The 20,684-nt window shown below is 45.2% G+C and overlaps 1 protein-coding gene across 3 annotated transcripts; it reads right to left on the bottom strand.

Annotated features, from left to right (window-relative positions):
• Positions 1-1,876: 1,876 nt before the first annotated feature.
• Positions 1,877-19,671, bottom strand: mbtps1 (membrane-bound transcription factor peptidase, site 1). 3 transcript variants are annotated; one of them, XM_053427539.1, is made up of 24 exons: positions 19,546-19,569; positions 18,375-18,481; positions 15,840-16,394; positions 14,879-15,142; positions 13,400-13,606; positions 13,113-13,223; positions 12,790-12,899; positions 12,208-12,324; positions 11,717-11,784; positions 10,903-11,005; positions 10,009-10,160; positions 8,897-9,058; positions 8,060-8,204; positions 7,680-7,868; positions 7,402-7,574; positions 7,170-7,285; positions 6,905-7,061; positions 5,467-5,591; positions 5,246-5,323; positions 4,919-5,059; positions 4,690-4,821; positions 4,358-4,484; positions 3,675-3,805; positions 1,877-3,051 (listed from the first exon to the last, which is right to left on the bottom strand). In XM_053427539.1, the coding sequence occupies exons 3-24, from the start codon at positions 16,039-16,041 to the stop codon at positions 2,840-2,842; spliced, it is 3,222 nt and encodes a 1,073-aa protein (XP_053283514.1). In that variant the 5' UTR covers positions 16,042-16,394; positions 18,375-18,481; positions 19,546-19,569; the 3' UTR covers positions 1,877-2,839. The 3 variants fall into 3 exon arrangements, with proteins under 3 accessions (XP_053283514.1, XP_053283515.1, XP_053283513.1); XM_053427540.1 differs by lacking the exon at positions 18,375-18,481 and having other exon boundaries at positions 19,546-19,671; XM_053427538.1 differs by lacking the exon at positions 19,546-19,569 and having other exon boundaries at positions 18,375-18,783.
• Between the last annotated feature and the right edge of the window lie 1,013 nt (positions 19,672-20,684).

The following is a 20,684-nucleotide window of genomic DNA, read 5'->3' as shown; positions in this document are numbered from 1 at the left end:
TGTTGACGGCAGCAGGTGACGGAGTCTGTGCAGCACCGAGGACTTTTCCATTAGTGTTGATCCTCAGGGACGAAGGTTCAACACCTCACTGCTGCTCAGGGTCAGAACATGGAAATCAAACTGTAGCTCGTGGTTCGTCCTCTATTCTTAAAAAGCCAGAATCATCTTCTACGACGTGAAATTTAAGAACAACTGTGTCCACATGCGTCAGTTTATAAAATGTGAGTTTTGAATAAATTTTCAAGCCACAGAAATCGTTTTCCTGCTGCACGCTCACTTTTAACCACACCATTAAAACCTTAGTGTTATGCTGTCTGCAGTGTAAATCACTTAATCATTTTAATTTGTAAGATACTGACTCGTGATTGGTGGATTAATGACCTTGTTGTGTTAATGAATGACCTTTTACTGGGTCCGGAATAGAACATGGATGTTGGACGTATAATTATATGACCAACATCCATGTTCTATTCCAATTGGTCACTCTGTGTAAAACCCTTCATCCACCACTGCTGAAATCTGTCATGGTCCCCAGAGGATGAACACTGCAGACTTAGATACGTTTAGAAGCAAAACAAGTAACTCTTCTTTCTGTCGATCGTCCTGGGATGTATTTGTACGTTGTTTATTGTTTTTTGATGACCACAGAAAAGTCCTCGCTGACTCTGATTGGCCGGCTCCTTCCCTGACTGATGCCAGCCTCCGTGTCACATGGTTGTCAACTGATCAGGTTGATTCCTGGTGCACGTCTGTTATATCATCATTTTTTAATCTTCGGGCTGAGGCAGGATATCAAGTCGCTCCGAGTCAAAGGCTAAAGTCATGAGTCACTGGAGGTTCTGTCAAGTCTGGAGTCAACCGCTTCCCCGACTGGAGTCTGGTTCGATTCCAAATCATGTGAACCGGAGTCACACGACCCCTTTTTAGAAAGTCAAATCAGCCAGACACACATCTGAGTGTCGGCACTGAGGGGGACAAACAGAGGACGGATGAAAGGGGGTGAGACATGTGGGACAGACGGGGAAGCAGGAGGGAAGAGGCAGAGTTCAGTGGACGAGGTTGCGGGGGGGGGGGTACAGGCTGGTGGGACATCTGACGAGGGAGGAACCAGAGAGTCTGAGGGGCGTCGAGGGTTCAGCTCAGAGCCACCACGCTGTCTCTCCCAGCCGCCTGCCCAGGACGTGACCCGGTGACCTGATTGGCCCGACAGGCAGTCCTGGCATCTGGGAACCGTGGGGGGAGAGAGGGCATGTGACCCCCACTCACCACCGGCTTTCCCAAATCTCGTTAGCGCAGCTAGCCGGCCCCGGGGGTTAGTTCCCATTTTCCCAAGGTTCTGAGGGAGATTAGTTCTCCCGTGGGGCCGTCATCCAAAAGGACGGGTGACAGATTCACAGGCTGATCTGGCCTATTAAGCTCGGATAAGGAGGCAAAGCTCCGGGGCCCGGGCGGCCGACGCTCATCACCCCTGATGAAATCAACCTGCATCACCGAATCCAGCCGGCGGCCCAGACGGAACCCATGAGTTCAATTCAACCCAGAATAACTCAACGGAAAGGAATGCAGCCGTTTCTTCTTCTGCGTGGTAGACGGAGAGCGAATTTACTAAACTGCAGAATTTAAAGAATTTGCTCGTGTCGAGTTCGTGAACAACTTTTCCAACAGCAAAAACAAACATTTAATCATTTAGCAGAATGAAGAAAGACTGTTCTCCCACTGGCCTCCACCTGTTGGATCCTCTGTCCTCAAGGTGGCGCTGCAGGTTATTAAGAACTTGGGCCATCAGCCTCCTGAACAATTTGTTTGCTGATATAAAAACTTTTAATTTTACAGAATGAACGATGCAGAAAAGGATATTTTTACTCTTAATTTCACATATTTTCTTATTTTTATTACAAAGTTTATGGTTGAAGCCTCATTTACATTTCTTTGTCATAACAGCTTGATGACGACATCTTGAGAATTGATGCAATTTTTTAAAACATGTTTATCGGCAGATTGTTGGAATCAGAAAACGTTTATTCTCCAATAACGGTACCTTCTCGCGCTCAAGTTGCATTGTGGGTAAAGTTGACACCTGAGGTTCTTTCTTTAGAGTCAATTAATACCAACAACAAAATGATCAAGCATCAATCATGTATCACTTTCATAATGCTTTTTTAATTGATGATATATATTTGAACTGTCGGTGCTACTGAGTCGACCCATGAGACCACGAAGGAGCATCATCGACAGAATGTTCATTTATGGTAGAAAATACAAAAACAACCAAGAGACAGATTTAACAGATGTGGGCAGGAAACACAACGGAGGTTGACGACAGACACGACAACTTGATCTTCCATTGGCCCACATGTAGCACGTGTGTAGTTCTGTCATTGTGTACGTCAACGGTATCACAAAGTGAAATGTATGTTTATGTGTTTTTGTGTTTCAGGGTACGAACGAATTCAATAAATAAAAAAACATTTCATCCAAAAAGAAACAGGTTGGTCAGAGAAGAGAGAGAGAGAGAGAGAGAGAGAGAGGGGGGAATGTTGACACCATGCCCGTACGACACAGAAGTGTAGTGTGTGTTTTACATTGTGCGTTTAACACTGTCTAATACTGTTCATCAGTCCACAAACACACAAACATCCACGGACAGACGAGAGGCACAAAAGCTGTTAGAGCGTCCAGCCGACATCTGGGTGTTTGCTCCCGTCGGGCAGGTCTGAGTTCAGCCACAGTCACAGGTCGGCTTCACCCACTCAGTTCACTGCACGGAGCTCAATCCTCCATGTTGCTCTTCAACACAAGTTGTCCTTAAATCCAGCTGCAGTGCAGAGCCGCCTCCAGCTCACACTCCGGGGTTCTTCCCCGTGGTCGTCTGCTGCTGCTGCTGCTGCTGGAGGTACATGGGCCGTTTGATCCGGGGCTTCCTGCGCTTGGGTTTGCTCTTGGCCTTCGTGAGCTGCACCACGAAAAAGGACAGAACGACCATCGCTCCCAGGAAGGCGAACACCGGGATGGTCTGACCCACTTCTTGGTTGTAGTGACCAGGCATTATCCCTGAGAGGGAGGGGGGAGGGGCAGAGGTCAGGAGTGAAAACCTAAATAAAATATCATGAAAAAATTGCATAACCACTAAATTAATTTTTGATATCTGTAATTTGTATGATCATTATTTTAATGTATTTTATCTTTTGATATTTGTATGTATGTTTTAAATGTGGACCCCACTAAAAGTAGCTCTGTCTTAGGGTAGAGCTAATGGGGCTCCTTCTAAATAAACAAATAAACAAAAATAGATACATACATGTACTGTTACATTAACTAATGCTTATTTACAGATTCACCATTTTAAATTAATTCTTCCACTGGTTAATATGGAAACGATTTCCACTGTAAAACCCCAAAACCTGCTTAAACACATATTCTGCTCTAAAACTGCAGAAATCCTGGTGATATGAATATGTTCAAATTAAATAAAAAACATAATTAGTAAAAATTTAAGACCTGTGTCAAGTTCAACAGATCTGAATTTGGAGATAATATTGGTTTTATTCAAGACCTAATTCCTACTATTTAATTTATTAAACATCTCTAAAATTCAGATGATTGGGTTCCAGACTATTTAAGTCCCTGCGGAAACCCTGCTTCACTGATAGTATTAACTTTGAACCATGAGTTACCTCCAGGAATGTCCCAGGCCCCGCTCTCCCCAGGGGACAGGGGTCGGACCTGGGGCCGGTACGCCCTCACGTTCGGCAGAGCCACCTTGTCCAGATCCACCGAGAGAAGCTTCTGGTGCTTCCACAGGTTACTGAGAGCACCAGACAGAGAAAGAAACACAATTTAATGGGAGGAAATGTGTGTTAGTGTGTCTGTATTTTCAGTTTACTGCAAAAGTTTGACGTGTTTTTACTTCGGCTCTCTCTGTTGACAGGTTGGAATAAGAAGAGTGTCGCCAGACGAGACTAATTGCATGTTAAAAATCCAAGTCTGTGCAAATCAACAGCTTCAAGTGACTTCTCTCTACTGGGAACACAAGCCTGTCTCGACATACTGTAGAGCTCAGGGGGAATCACTGTTGAAATCTTGACAAAAACATTGTGCACGGAAACAAATACATTATTATTTTTGTCTGGATTTGGAGAGAAACATGACATATGGGAAGTTAGTCTTAAGAGAGTGGAGAGAAGAGAAAAGAGAGAGAGGGCCAAGAGAGAAAGTAACAAACACAGAAACTCGAACATCATCACTACAAAATAAAAATATATATATACATATATCACATGTCACCTCTAGGAAAAGTACTTTAAAAGGCCACCTGCTTCCCAGACATGATGAGAAACGGGGGTTCGAGCCGACCTACCTTGGGGCTGTCTCGTTGACCGGCTGTGGCTTCGCCCATGACAGGTGGGGGCATGCTGGGAGTGGGCGGGGCTTAGGGTCTCCCAGGTGAGGCTCCAGAACCTTGGAGTAACGGTAAAGATGGTTTCCTGTAGCGAGGGAAGGACAGAGGAAAGGAAAGGGAACTATTGAATGGAGGCTGTGTAGTCTTTTCCTTCAACACATCATCTACTGGTGTTTAATCACTAGTATAAACCAGTGACTGTATATAACATGTATTGTCGTCCATCTTTACAGTCTGTAGATGCTTTATAACAAGGAGAGGAAACGTCTGTTGGTGCATTGAGTCTTTACCCTCCAGTCTCTGTGGCAGTGGGCGCTCGGTGCCTGTGGGAGGGGTCACCCTGCTGTGGGAGTGGCTGAGGCTGGGAGGGGTCATACTGTAGGAGGTGTACTGCAGGAGAGCGTCGAGCATCCAGAAACAATCTGAGGAGGAGACATCCAACACAACCGAACATTACTCCTCCAGCTCAACGGCAACAGGACACACATCCAGACGTCATCAGGGCCGAGGAGACGTCACCTTTCTGTCTGTGGCTGTCGTCGATGCAGTTAGAATCTCCGTACAGGGCGATTCGACCTCCCCCGTCCGATGGCGTTTGGTACAGTCCGAGGATGGGAACTCCCTCCACCACAGCCGTCTCCTGCTTTAACACTTCTAGACCTGTGATAAAGACACACACGTACACACACACGAATACAGTAACACACACACACACACACACACAGACGGACAGACGTATTGTTAAATCTGGCACAGACACCATCAGATTAAATAGCTGCACGGCCGCTGGCCAACACTGAGCTAAACTGAGCCAGGATCGATACTTTTAAGGGGGGGTGCGGTTACCTTGGTCCTTTAGGTTCTTGGCAATGACTATTCCATCTTCTGGGAAACGGGCAATACTGCAGCCAGAGGCATAGTACACTGTGAGAGAGGGAGAGAGGGAGGGAGAGAGAGAGAGAGAGAGAGAGAGAGAGGGACAGAAAACCATTTTTAATTTCTAAAAAACTGTTGAAAAAGATGAGTACTGCTGCAATATGATGATGATGAGAATCTGAGTGTCTTACTGTCATGATCGGCCAAGGTGAAGTCTCCCTCATACAGCCCGTCACTGAAAGCCATCCCCCAAACTGAGATCAGGTCGTTCAGAGCTGGTACGTTAGCGCCCCCTGTGTCTGGCATCCACCACTGCCTGCAAGTTACACCAAGAGAAACACTGTCATCACTCAGGAATAAAAATCTACGTGATTGACAATCAAAAAATTCCTCCACTGTGGTCAGAAGGTCACACAAACAAAAAGGTTTAATTTGAATCTTTCACAAACTGGCAAAAAAAAGCATATGACGCACAATCAGTTTAAGAAACTTCACATAAAAGAAACTTCACAATAACAGCATGTTTCTATTGTGATAAGCTGAGTCACTAATTCATGTCTTGACGTATCCAGAAAAAGCAGCTGTCAATAAACAAACCTCTCTCTAGTTCGGATAACACTGAAATACTCTGCGTGATGTCGTGAAGCCATAACTACTATATTTAACTGTGTTTAAGACTTTTAATTCTGCGCAGACAGAGCGACAGCTTGGGGCGGGACTCGCACAGAGCAGCGAGCAGCAGTGAGTAATCGCTCGCTCTGAAACTGAAGAGTCTTGATACAGATCTCTCTCCGAGCGAGGAGGAGTGGAGTTAAACACTGCAGAGAGGGAGTCGGGCACAGACTGATTCTGTGAGCTGATAACAACACGGCGCAGTTTATCTTATAACACGGTGAAGCCCGGAGTGAATGCGGCGTCGAGGTAATGGCTGTTTAATCATTGAACTTTCTCATAATGAAGGAGAAGGACACATAGATCACTGGAGAGGAGCCGATAGAAGAGGAGCAGCAGCTGGAGAGATCCTGCTGCAACACTACACCACTGCACTCCACACAACTCATTCAATAGAAACACAATCAATCAAAAGACACTCTGCATTACTTATTGAATTTGTCTGCAGTTGTAGTGGCTGCAATTTTTCTTTCTGAGATAAGATTGAGGCAGGAACCGTTTCTCACTTCTTAGAAACGCTCTGCGGTGAAATGTGCAGAGTCGAGGTCTAAAAATAAAACGGTGGGAGATGATTTGAAAGTATGAAAATGCAAATTCATCGGTCAGAGATAAATAGAGGGTTAGAAGTTGGAAGAATATTTCTCAAAACATGTTTTCTTAACCTTCTACCATTGACACAGTTTATACTTTTTTACCACGAGTGATTTGAAAGATGTGAACTCAGTAATTCCCTGGAGGAAGAAACATAAAATCATAATAATAGAATGAATTTCATTAATGGATTGGTGGAATTAAATCATTTATTCTTTCAACTCTTTGCTGCTGGTGCCACATGGAGACTCCCCCTCCACACAAAGGATGGAACATGCCAGTTGTCTGTTATTCTAAACCTTGTTAGTTACCTGTGAGACCTTCTGAGGCCTTTCTGAGGACTGAGTAGTTTTAAGAGTTGAATACCTGGTGTTCTCGTCGTAGAACTTCACCTTCCTCATGACCGAGGTGTTGTACCAGTCGCTGAAGACGATGAGGGACAGGCCGTTGTCGATGTCTCTTTTCAGCTTGGTGATCTCTTCAGGGAAATACTCCTCCTCACTGTCCACCATCAACAACGTGCCTGCACAGACGCAAACAATCCATTTTTTTAAATCTCCTGAAACATCATTATCATCAGAAGTCAGAAAACGTTGCTTTTAAGTCTTCACATGACTCAGTGCACTCTTACCGTACTGACTAGCGTCAAAGCAGGTGATCGGAGCTCCGAGCACTTCAACAAAATAGCCCATACTCCTGAGGTGCTGGTACATGTCCCTGAAGTTCGTGTGGATGTGGTCCCCATTCCTGGAAACACAAAATAATCCAAAATGTTTCACTGAGATGACTGAGGACAAACACTTAGAGGAAACTCAGTACAAGTCATCAAACTGTGAGGTGGGGTGGGGGGGGGACACTCGTACCAGTCCAGAGGGTCGTTCTTCATGCGGAGGTTGTCTCGGGGGAAGTAGCCGGGGGGGTAGCGCAGGTTGTGGTATTGGTCCCACAGCACCCTCTTGCTGCGTGGGGGAGTTGGCACGATCTTCACCTTGATGGGCAGTTTGACCGTAGAGGTCATCTCGCCACCCGCCTCAGACTGGAAGGGACGAAAGAGACATTTGGGTCAAAACTGAATAAAGTAAGTTTTGACTTACTTGCAGTTAAGACGCTTGGAGGACAAATCTCAGCTGCAAAGACTCACATCGTTCTCTGCAGGCGAGGCCACCGTGACCATCACATGCCCTTGAGCAATCCCTTCCCAGGATGCAGCCTTCTTGGCCACAGAGATGGACACAGCCAGGTAGCCGGCCCACGGCCACAGCACCGGAGAGTAGGAGACGGCCACATCGATGTGATCTCCGTTCTGGGGGAGGTAGGGCGCCCAGATGGGCTGAGGAGGAGAGAGCGGCGTTTTATTAACAGCTCAGAGTTCATCACAAAGCTAAACCAGGTCAGTCAGGCATGAAAGTCATCCTTCACCTGTCCTCTGACAGCACTGAGAAAAGACATCTTAGGTAACAACACAATTCAATGAACCTGAAAAACGATTTTTTTCTCGGTTTGTGTCTTATGTTCACAAACCTTGTCGACAATTCTGCCGGTGACACCCATTCCGTTCAGAATGGTCACGTTGACGATCGTGGGCATTCCTCCATAGTAGATGGGCTGAGAACAGTAAGGCCACATGTAGGGAGACTCGGTCAGGTCGATGTAGCTGGGGGACAGACTGAGAGGAGACAAGGACACGTTGACATCATGTTTAATATAATGAGCAGATGAGCTCTAGATCATTTTACTGTTTCTTATCAGGAGGATGGAAAAACACATTTACACTTTGTGTCAAGAAGTGATCTTTATCTTGTTTATAAAAACACATTTCAATTCAAGATGGTCTGGCTCACATTGTGATCAGATTTCCACCAGGTCAGAATCAGAATCAGAATTATTTTTATTGCCATGTATATTTGCACATACAGGAAATTGCCTTGGTGTGGTTGGTGCACTGTACAAACACTAGTACTGGTTATTATCAGTATTAAACCAGTACCGTTGATCTGGTTTGGTTCTCTCTGAGTTTACAAACTAACAGCTCGCTCGCTGCTGTTCTCCATGAAGATCAAAGCTGTGCCACTTTAAGAACCACATTTTAAACCTACAGGTGGTATTTTGTTCCTGTAGAAGTTCCACTCTGATACAGCCAGAGAAAGCCCCGTCCTGCTGCTCCCAGGACTAAAGGCTGTGACGGCACAGGGTCGGTCTGCTTCACGGTTTGGTGATTCTTCAGGTATAAGCCAACGTGAGGGACCAGCGTTTACGTGCCGTGTCAGATCAGTGTAGCTGTGCATGTCTCTCTGCATCAGAAAGTGTCTGAAGCCTGACGGTGCTTATCTTTGTTTCTGTGTGCACCGAGACATTTACCTGGCCTGAGGTTTGTAGCTGTTGAGAATCTGATAGGCTCTGATAAGGTCCAGCTTCCCGTGGCCTTGCTCGAACATGTTGACGCCCGGCAGCCTGCGGGCTGAGGCGATCAGGGCCTGCTTCATGGAGGCTGGGTTCACCAGATCCCGGTTCAGGACGGTGCTGGAGGACAGAGGAGGACAGGCTTGGTTAGTGTGCAGCTCCACTGGTGCTGGAGTCCTCATCTATTAATCTAGAGCAGTGCTGGAGGGAGAAAACAGGATGGACTGCTGTGTGTGTGTGCGTGTGTGTGTGTGTGTGTGTGTGTGTGTGTGTGTGTGTGTGTGTGTGTGATTCTCCTGAGAGAGGGCGAGGTGCCTGTTGTCAACAAAGGTGGTGTGATGTTGAGCCCAGCCAGACGAGCTAATCCTCTCACTTACAGCTTTGAAACGAGGGGACTTGAGACGTGAGAAGACGGAACAAAGACAGACTGAGGACAACACCAGAAATCTGTGACACGCCTTCTCCCTCTGGGACACATTTCACTCTACACTGACAGTACATGAAATCATTAAACTAGTATTATACTACATGAATTCTGTCATTTACAGATCAGCTGTTTTAGAACCAGGGAGAATAATCCAATGTGCCGCCACACGAGAGCCTCAGAGCGCCACACGTCTCCAGGGGGCAAAGGAAAGTGGAAACTGTCAACACAAGGTAATTAATTGAGGCCTGTTTTCTGAGTGATTCTTACATACTTTTTATTTAATTTAATACCTAACTAATATATAATAGCACTTGTTAATAAATATTGGGGCCAGCTGTGATATTTTAAACACTGGTGCTTGTAGTAAAACACTGATTGTTCCATTGGGACCTTTTTAATTATCAATATCATTACAATTATTTCAGTCCAAGCTGCAGTTGACTGTGGTGCTTCATCATCACAGTCTGGCTCATCATCACTTCTCCAATCAAAATCTGTTTTGAGGAAAGTCTGTAAAATTGGATTCAGACATGTTTCTGCTTTACACATGGATAATAAACACGCAGTCAAACAACAACTCCGGGAACAAAAAGATGGAACTCCAGTGACTTTATGAGGAAAGAGTCCAGCTGATGACACTGACCTGGCCAGGAGAGTCACAGCCCCGGCCACCACAGGAGACGCCACGCTGGTGCCGGACAGAGAGCGACATCCCTCCTTCATTCCTGATCCACGGACACCGGAGCCGTACGTGACGATATCGGGCTTCACTCTGCCGTAGCCTCCGGGCAGCTCCTGCAGAGAGGGAGGCCGATAGAGGGTGACACAGTTAGAGAAACAAGAAAATGAAAAAGAAAGTTCGTACATTCTTTTTAACCGAGTTTCTCTGCCACATGGATATTTATATAAACACGAGCTGTTTTCTGGAGAGCAGAGACAAAACATGTAATTCAAAATATGAACCAGTGCTTATTCACACACTTTAAAACGTATGTTTGAGTTCATGTCATTACGCCTACACCGTGAAGTCATACTCTATTCAGAGATGTGACTTAAAAACAGTGCAGGACTTGGCCTCAGCTCAGCTCCTGTTAGGAACACGAGCCTGACACCGACTTCAAAGTGTTGACTGTGTATGTGATGAAGACTGACGGCAGCATGCGCCCTGCAGATGAAGAAGCTGGAGTCTGAGCAGACAGCAAAATATGACAGGAAAAGATCTTAAATTTCTCTAAAGCATTCAGGTAGGAGAGCGGAGTGGCAGAGCGAGGGCCTCTTCATGGCTGAGTGACAGTGGCTGAGAGGGCAGGGCAGCTGTCTGGATCAGAGTATGAAGTCTAAATAAGATGCCAGAGCAGATGTCTGCTGTGGAGTAGGATGATAAAAGTGTGTGTGTGTGTGTTTGAATCTCCAGTAAGTGGCTGATGGGATGTGGATGAGGAGTCAGGAGCAGAGTGTTGATCTCTCAGGTAGATGTCTGCTCTCAACCGGAGAAGTGATATTCTGTATTCATGTGTGTGTTGGTGCACACACTCACCCAGGTGGTCATGCCTCTGGAGGAAAACCTGGCGATGTTGTCCTCAAAGTCGATCCCCCCGACTCCGATCACGTCCATCTGGTCGGCCGGGTTGTTCAGGGTGCTGAGAGCGAGGACATTTGTTTTAGAAGACGTGAAGGGACAGTTCACAGAAGAGTCTCTTTCCTGTTTTGTCCTTTTAACGATGCTCTACGCAGCAGTTAGAGTCAGCAGATATTCAGCAGGGTCATAAAACCCAGATGGCCTCGGGGGTTGTTTGGATAATTAAGAGGGCAAACTGATGAAGTTAGCATCTTTTAAAGAAGGATTTAATTGAATAACATTAGAGATTTGTTTTTCTACATTGAAAAAACTCCTTAACACGGGAAAATAGCCATGAAACAGCCACAACACACAGATGATGCTGCGAGACTTAAATCTAGAAGTGGCAGCTCTTCCTGAACAGAGAAAAGAAAAGGAGAATTATAGCATAAAGCTGATTTAGCTAAAGTTCTAAGCTACTGTAGCAGCTACACTACAGTGGAAAAGCCATTAAGTCAATAAGACTGAGTAAGTGTCTGTTCACGTCAACAATATTTGCCTTACAAGGAAACATCAGTCGCCAAAAGGAAGTGGCTGTACCAGACCAAGCACGTAACAGTGAAACCTCTGATTCTACTGAACTGAGCGTATTGTGTATCCAGTCATTTTACAAACTTAATACAAACTTCACTAACTTTATTCTAGTATCCACTGAAAATGTAGCTAGTTATAGATCCTAGTTCCTTAAAAGTCAGTTTATATAAGAAAGACTGAATGGAAGTGGTGAACTTACCCGTACAGAGGTCCATCGTTGCCGATGGCAGAGACCATGATCACTTTGTTGGCAGTCAGCTCCCACACCTGTCAATCAAACAAGAGGATCAGCTACACTGGCATCGAGAAAAATGCATTTGATAATATACAGAAAAACATGTTGTTGTCAAAAAGTGCACTTGAATCTAAATAATATGCTGACCCACACTGCTGTCGTTCAAATACTTGTTTCACACAAAGTCCCATAAATCAGGAAAAACCTTGGTCAAAGTTTAATATCTTAATATACAGTGCTAGATGCAGAGGATGGTGTTTTGTATTTGTGCTAAACTGTGAGATGAAGAAAACCAGTCAGAGATTAAACGTTGCACGAGCCCCAGTCCTGGTTTGACCAGTTTGCACCCGTTGACCTGCTTGTTATGAAAACATCCGCTCAGTTAAGCTGAACAACATCAGTTCAGCTCAATGCTGCCATGTGACTGTGTCATTCGTGCACGTGGCTTCAATCACCTTATCAACAAAGGGGTGGTCCATGAAGTCCGGACCCCCGATGCTGAGGTTAAGAACATCGATCTTCTTCAGGATGGCGTAGTTGAAGGCATCAAGGAACCAGGAAGTGTACGACACCTGGGATGTGAGGAAACACAAAACAAGTTACAATCCTGTTTAGACAGATAAAATGCTATAAAAGAGCGTTTACTATAGTGTAAGTGTGTGTGTCAGTGTTTCTGTTCATTGTGTTGTTGCTTCAGACAGAATATCAACAGTTGTCAAAGCTGCACTCGTCTGACAAAAACATTTAAAGGAATAGTTCATCATTTTGGGAAATGGACTAGTTTGTCTAGCCACAGCCAGAAGCCAATGCTTAGCTTAGCATAAATACTGGAAATGGGGTTAAGAGGTAAAGAATTCCAGCCAAAACTAAATGTTATACCTCGTTTGTGACCTTTTCTTATCGGCTGCAAAGATTCCAAAAGGCTCAACTATTGCTTTAAGTCAAAAATATTGTAATTTCCACCTTTCACCTTGTATTTAATCCTTCATTAATACGTTAAACCCCTTTGTAGCTGTGGATGTTCGACCTGTACGTACCTGGTTGTTGGTGAACACTCTGAAGATGTGCAGCTCGGAGTCGGGAGCAAAGCCCTGACACTCCCTCATACTGGCGATCACTCCTGCTACGAATGTACCGTGACCCAGACCTGAAAAACCAAAGAGAGGCCCGTCTGTGTCAGTCTGTTTTTAGCTCTCACACACACACACACACACACTGAAAATGTCTGGTTCACCACTTCCTGTGCAACCTCCGCCTACTTGGGCTTCCACCACCCTCTGATACACAGCATAACCAGATCATTAAATCACACTGTGTGATACTGGTACCCATCAATAACCTCATTATGCTCACTGCTCACCATCATCCAGCGTCTTCTCATTAGTCCAGTTGGTCCTCTCTTTCACATTCCTAAAATGTGGGTGCTTCTCACTGAGGCCGGTGTCAAACACTGCGACCTTCACACCCGCACCTGCAGACACACAAGGAACAGATCCTATCAGTTTCATTTAAATGCAAATACATCAGTACCAGTGCATCAACTGAGACCAAGAAATGGAAGCAATCATTGAGCTTCCGTCACATTTTATTAGATTATGAAGCAGATGTTTGTTTTTTTCGCTGACGAGGCAGAAATCGGTGTCTTACCGGTGTGTCCCATCTGCCAGAGCACGTCCGCCTGCAGGATCTGAGCCACTTGGCGGGGGATGGCCCGCAGCAGCCGCCGGCTGGAGTGGCGACCGGTGGCGTGCCAGAAACCAGAAGCCAGTGACAGGCTGGAGCGTCTGAACGGGCGGGACGACTGCCACGACTGAGACCCCCGGGTGGCGTTGCAGGGTTCAGCCGGTTCGGACGCTGGGGGGACAGTGCACAAGCAGATGTGTTGGCAGCAGAAGGGAATTGTCCTTTACACGCAGAGCTTAATGACTTTCATCACAGACAAATTGATTTCTCTCAGTTTAATATGAGACAAAATAATGAAACACAAATTCTCAGTCTCATCAACATGCTCTGGTTTCATTATCGCCTCCTGCAGACAGGAAAAACGGCCGTTTCCTTAATCACGCTCATCATGTCCCCCTCGCTGGTTTCAAGTAGTATCTCCCTCTTTCTTCTATCTCTCTATCCCCCCCCCCCCCCCCCCCCCCGTCCATCTCTCAGTTGTGATGCGAGGCTGATCACACCAGCCTCGTTTAAACCAATCGTATCACAATCTGACTCACTGGACAGAGTAACTGATCGTTAGGTCAGGACAGGGTGCAGAGAAACACAGGGGTGACATGTTCTCTCTCTCTCTTTCCCATTAATCGCCTCATCAGGTTTCTACTTCACGTTTCACACAAATCGACTCATGCAACAGAAACACAGTGAACGAGCTCTTCAGAGATTCTCACGTCTGTCACCGAGTTCAAGCTTCATCTCCAGATTTATCGACCTCCAGCCACGTTCAAAGCATTGATGCTCTCGGGGGATCAGACTCTATTATATTTGTTTTTCAATCCAAATCCTCCCGATCGATAACAACTCATTACACACAGCAGCTCCCCCCCACAGCCTCAGATATCTCATCAATCTTCCAATCACTTGTATCTGTCCGGCCCGTGTTCACAAACCACAGGTTGTCTCACAGGGCTTCAGCTTTTCAGGACACATGGCTTCCATATTGATACTGCTTGTGTTTATGCAGACTGGTGGCACAGTGAAGTCTTTCATCCAGTGCCAGGCACAGGGGCGTTCACCCCCCCCCCAGTCCAGGAAAGCCCCACCATACTGACTCACCTACTCTACTCCCTCCCAGGGTGAGCAAACAGAGGCGTTCTCTGTCCTGCTTCCCATCCCCCTCCCCCCTCCAACACATATCCCAGACACACACACACACACACACAATTGTGCATCAACACCCCAAAGTTGGCTTACACTTCACATTAAGATATACAATCCTTCTCTCCACCACAAACACAGGGGAGGACGAGTGCATCCTCCGACTCAACAGAGACGTTCTGTGAGGGGCAGCAGACAAACAGCTTTCTGGATCTTTTTTCGGAGTTTTAGATTTCCAAGCTGGACGTGCCAACCTCTCGGGCCATGTGATGCTTTTGCCGACACAACACCACCGCACTGACTTACAGGGAATGTATTTCAGCGTGCGGAACACTTTGCGTTGCGGTGTGACCCTCTTGATGTAGGGATGGTCCTCCAGGGTCAGCAGGCTGTCGGGCGAAGCTTGACGGATGTGCACCAGCTCGAAGTCGCTGGGGAAGTCAGAAGCCGGGTTCTGTCGAGGAACGATGTGCCACTCCACCGCTCCGTCCTTGGCGTTCCTCAGGGCGCTGCTGATGTACAGGCTGCGCGCTTTGGCCGAGAAATACCCGGTAAATCCTACGATGTACTCTGAGGAGAAAGAGAGAGGAGCGAGGAGAAGGTTTGAACCGGTCAGGCAGGGACCAGTAATTACAACCACAGTCCGATAAAAGCACGTCCAAGCTCTTTATGGCCGTTATTCAGCAAAACTAAATACTTTAAAAACACAAAATCTCTTCAAATCAATTTAGATCAATTTACCATTGGTTTTACATAAGTGTATAAAGTTGTATTAAGACCGATAATGGATTTGTTGATTTACTTTCCACAGAGGAAAAAAACGTGTCAGGTCTTCATTCCTTTATGAGTATTTATATAAAACTGAATCCTCTATAATGAGGACAGAGCCTGAATAGCGAGCTGTGCAGAGGAACTGGATTGGGTGTGTTTCAAGCTCAGCTCAAAACGATACATACACTGCTGCTACTGGGATTTGAAGCAACTGACACCTGGGTCGTGTCATTATCGTTTTCTGCATCATTCTAATGTGGGATTTAACATATGTAAAGTTACTTTGAGATTTGTTAAATGTGCTTTACAAATAAAATATGTTTATTTTGCTTCTGGTGATGATCTAAACCTTCTTGTTACAGTTATATAGTACTTATACCTAGTTATAATCAGGTAAACAATTTTAGAAGACTTGAGTCAACTTTTAAATAATGTCAGAGATTGTTTCGACTCATCAAGACAAAACCCATTCCCACCAGTTTGAACCATCTCTCACCATGTTCCACGACCCCGGAGGAGAACTCCAGCTTCAGGGTTAACTCGGAGCAGTTGGAGCCGGATGACGAGGGGCCGGGGTCTGAGTCGGGGGCGTGGTCCGGGTCGGATCTGCCCTCTCCCATTGGCTCCATCCCCACCACAGGCACAAACCCCAGCAGCAGTCCCAGCAGCACGGACGCCCAAACAGGAACCAGCAGCATTTTGAGTTCTAGTCTATCAAAAAGCACGAGTTTAAATTTGAGCAGCAGGTTTCAGAGGACAAACGGATCCACGTCAGGGATGAGTTTGAGCATTTCAAGTCCACAGCTCTAACAAAGAGTCCATACTGCAAACAGCCGGAGCAGCTAGATTAATTTCTTTCTGCGTTTTCTCTCCATGGTGGTTGTCCAGGGTGGAGGTCAGTGGCACAGCCAGAGCAGGAACCTAGATGCCATGTTGAGACCTGGAGGAAACGACCATAAGGAACAGCGGCTGGATGGGAGGAGCACGGCAGCAGTGACGGAGGAAGATGATGGTGTTGACTCAGAGTTAGAGAACAATCCTGTTGTTATTTCTAGAGAGAAAAAGAGACAAAACAAGAGGAATAGTTAGAACATCATCCAAACATCTTCAAAAGCCAGAGACAATAATTCTTATCACTAAGATCAATGGAAAATTCATTTAGACCCCGGAAACACAAACTGTGTTAGTTTCACAGCTCTGGCTGCAAAACAATCTGCATCAATACTGCTGGTTTTAAGCAAGTATCCAACATTCAATATTTATTAATAATTTAAAGATTCTGCATAAAAGAACTCACATTAAGAGTTTCGGGAATTAATCTGCAAATTTGACCGTGAGTACCTCTGTGGATGTTGTAAGTACCTTTTAATATTAAAGAATCAGTAAATACAGAGATAGAACAATAACACTTAAAAAGTCACATTACTCTACAAATGGATAGAAATAAAGAATTATGAGTTTATTAACATCACCAGACCACTGATTGGAACAATAGCTTGTGTCATTATAATACACAATTACAGTGTGGACCGCAGGAAAAAGGTTAAAGACTTTATTCTCTAACCTTATACAACACAAAGGTTCAGGAAAACAACTCCTTAAAGGCTTTGTTATCACTCAGCGTTCACAGAGAGGAGTGTTTCCTCCACCTTGAGGAGGGGGAGGAAGGGAGGTGTTCAGTGAAGAGAGGAGAACGAGGTAATCACCACTCCTTCCTCATTTCACCACTTACAAAGAGTGTGTTGCCCTCCGGGAGCAACCCGATTACTAGATAGTGCACGGACGCAGAGATTAAAACTTTATCTCACCTGTAAGAATCCAATGCAATAACACAGAGGCTGCAAACAGCAGGCGACCACGGACCCAGTGATCGGCACACGGCTGATACACCAGGAGAAAACTCATCAAGAGATATCTCTAAACCAGCAGCACACCAACAAGTCTCTGTCCCCCTGGGCTGTGGGAGAAGGACATTTGTCTGGGCAGGTACAGGATCATCTCCCTCTGGCACTGGGCTGAGAGACAACCCAGTAACAAAGTCAAGACTCGCACACAGCTACCAACCGAGACACAAACACACACCAAACTCAACACAAGAGCTCTACCCTGACTGAGGGTCCAGCCCAGATTACACAAGATGACCTCCCTTCCTTTAACATCCTTCTCCAGCCGGATGAAACTTCCTATAGAATAATAAATATGTATAGAATTCATCTTTGTGTGTTTCAGGAGGCAAACATCCTCATTCAGGGGACTGGGTTCCCCGCTGAGCCTTTACACAACACACTCACTGACTGTTACTGCAGAGTAGCTACTCACTGCTGCTAAGCTTTACAGCAGCGGAGAGCACGTGTGCAACAGGTTCCAGAGAGGAGTGTCCAGCTGCGCAGTACACAGCACATGTGTGTGTGTGTGTGTGTGTGTGTGTGTGTGTGTGTGTGTAATCCAGTGCATGTGCTGATAAAGCTGCGCTGGCAGCTGAGTTACCACGCAGATACAGACACATGCAATTTGAGAGGATTCAAATCAAAGACAGATTTCTGGGGCACGTAGAAAAATCTGGAATATTTATCAGAAATGACAGAAAAGCCCTTTTTCTACTTTCATGTTAATGCGTGTGGTTACACCCCCCCCCCCCCCCCCCGCCCCCGCCAGACATAATGATATAGTAGATCATATCTTCAGATATGTGCCTACACAAGTGGTACGGGTTTAGACCATCTAATTAAAAGCCCCTGGCTGGTCTAGTGTGACAGGAGTGGCGGGCGGGGGGGGGGGGGGGGGGTGTTCAATCACCAGTTCCGGCTCCGGGCAGGATCTCCGCCTGTGAGAGAAAACAATACAGCTAACCACTACTGGTTCAGACCGAAGGCTGTGGAAATATCCTCACTGGTTGAGACAGGGCTGTAAAAGACAGGCTGGGACCAGTTGTGTCAACATAGCACCGAGCCACAAAACTGGCTTCGAACCTCTAACCACAAATTAGTAGGTAGAGAAGGACCCCCACCCGATCCTGAGGTTATGGACTTACAGGCAGTGAAGTGGAGGAAGCTCCTTCTTCTCTGAAGTCAGGACACAAAGGAAAGTGTGGCGTTGATTTAAGAAACGTGAGGAAAGCTGAGTGGACTGTCTCTCGTGCTGAAGTGAAGATCAGACAACAACTCAAACATTTCACTTATGAAACACACTTCATAACGGGTTTGTGAAAATGAAGCCCATTGATTTCCCTGAATCTTTAAATTGTTACTTGTAAAACCCAGTTTCTCACCAGTTTGGGAATGAGGACATTTCTGGGAAAAGGTTTGTGATGAATCGATAACAGATGCATCCATCAATCATTTCACTCACAATAGTTTAAAAGAGACAGAACCTTTTATCTTTTAAACTACACCGAAGTACACAGAGTACAAACTAAAAGTGTCAGAATACTGTTATTATACCAATAGCTCAGTATACTGGTAAGTATAACACTGTCAACTTAGTAGTAGTCTATTTTTTATTGTCATTTAAACACTATTCCAACTTTAGAAACAGTCAAAAGTCTGTTTACTATATATGTCTGTCCTCCAGATTCAAACAAAGCAGCTTCACGGACCATTTTGTTGTAAACAAATATGGAGGAACACGTTGTAAAGTTTGCATTGATCCACAATCTAACAATTAAAAACACATTCTCCCCTTTTGAAACACACATTTACACACGTCATGTGTTTCTCTGTAAAGTTTGTGCTCTTGTTAATGTCCACACACACACACACGTTTAAATACCAGTGGGATCATAAAGCTCCAGTGTCACTGGGATTTACCTCCGCTGGGCACTTTGCTGGTTCCTGTTGAGACACAACCTTTCCTCACGAGACTGAATATTAAACTCTTAACACTTTAAACTAGTGAGTAAACGAAGTAAAGTGACAATAACAAAGTGAGCAGCCTCACAGAAACACGTGAATCTGTCCGTATCAACACTGCACACGTTGTTCGACACGCTGCAGGTAGAGACCCCGCAGGAGGACGATCTTCTTACCAGTAAAGAACCAGTGTCTCCGTGGTGAATGTCCCCGGGAGACAGAGACTTGGTGTCTTTTGTAAACAAGCGTGCGACGTGCTCGTTGTTTTCCAGTTGTCTCGCCTGCACCGAGTTAGCTCGCTAGCTCCGCGCTGTTTCCGGTGAAGTGCAGCGGGCTCGTGTGGAATCTACTCACCGGGAACAGCAGCGTGTGACACCCGGGCGTGTGGCCCTCCGCTCGGCGTCGTGTCGGTGGGTCGGCGGCTCCTCGCGAAGCTCCAGCGGCCGAAACAAAAGCTACTAGCAGCGGCTGCTAACTCACTAGCACCCGCAGACCGTCTGCTAGGGATGGGGTTGCCAGGTTCGCCGGAGTCATCCCTCCCCCGGAAACACCCCCCCCGAGCACGTTAAGCTAATCTTAGCTAGCAGCTAACAGAAGACGTAAATAGACGAGCTTTTCCTCACATATATATTTATATAAAGTATTTATATCACGTGATTAAATTACAGTGTTGGATGATTTTAAATGTTTTTATGTTGTTTATTTATTGGTAGTGTGTGAAGGGTAGTACCACACCTGGCAACCAGAGGGCCCACAGACACCACTGTAGCAGTGTCCCCACAGTGTGATGCTGCGTCTCCACCAGCAGATGGCGCCGTCTACACTCAGCAACGATACATAACTTTATTATAACAGGACTTATTGTTATAGATAGATAGATAGATAGATTTATTGATATATGTATAGATAGATAGTATAGATATATGTACTGAATATATATATAGATGTATTTAGAGATACATGTATAGATAGATATAAGTGTAGACAGATAGATGTATATATAGACAGATAAATATAGTGAAGATAAATAAATGTATATATATATGTATAGATAGATATATAAATAGATAGTATAGATAGATTTATTAAGATGTTTATAGCATAGATATATGTATAGGTAGATATATAGATAGATGTAAAAATAGATAATGGATATATATATATATAGTATAGATTGATGGATAGATAGATATAAAGATATATATGTATAGATATATGGATGTATAGATAAATGTAAAGACAGATATATGTATAGATAGTATAGGAATCATGGCCGACATCCATGCTGAGAGAGAAACCTGCTGATAAAACAAATGATGTGTAAAAAGTCTGGTTCAGGTGTTTTATTTCCAAATACAACTTACCATTAGAAAAATAAAAAAGTTAATGGTAGAGGAATCAAAGTGTTATTCATTCTGACACAGTAACAAAAGACGAACAACTGTTTTCAGGTAACAGTGTTGAGTTGGCTACTTCATTTAGGACAGCATTTA

Source organism: Pleuronectes platessa, chromosome 7 (genome assembly GCF_947347685.1).
Source record: "Pleuronectes platessa chromosome 7, fPlePla1.1, whole genome shotgun sequence".
NCBI classification, from domain to species: Eukaryota; Metazoa; Chordata; class Actinopteri; order Pleuronectiformes; family Pleuronectidae; genus Pleuronectes; species Pleuronectes platessa.
This window is presented reverse-complemented; position numbering and strand designations above follow the sequence as displayed.

Coding starts and splice junctions, on each gene's coding strand:
- mbtps1 (XM_053427540.1), bottom strand. CDS start 16,041: ATGCTGCTGGTTCCTGTTTGGGCGTCCGTGCTGCTGGGACTGCTGCTG. Junction 5,060..5,245: donor CAAGAACCTAAAGGACCAAG/GTAACCGCACCC, acceptor TCTTTATCACAG/GTCTAGAAGTGTTAAAGCAG. Junction 4,822..4,918: donor CGACAGCCACAGACAGAAAG/GTGACGTCTCCT, acceptor TCTCCTCCTCAG/ATTGTTTCTGGATGCTCGAC.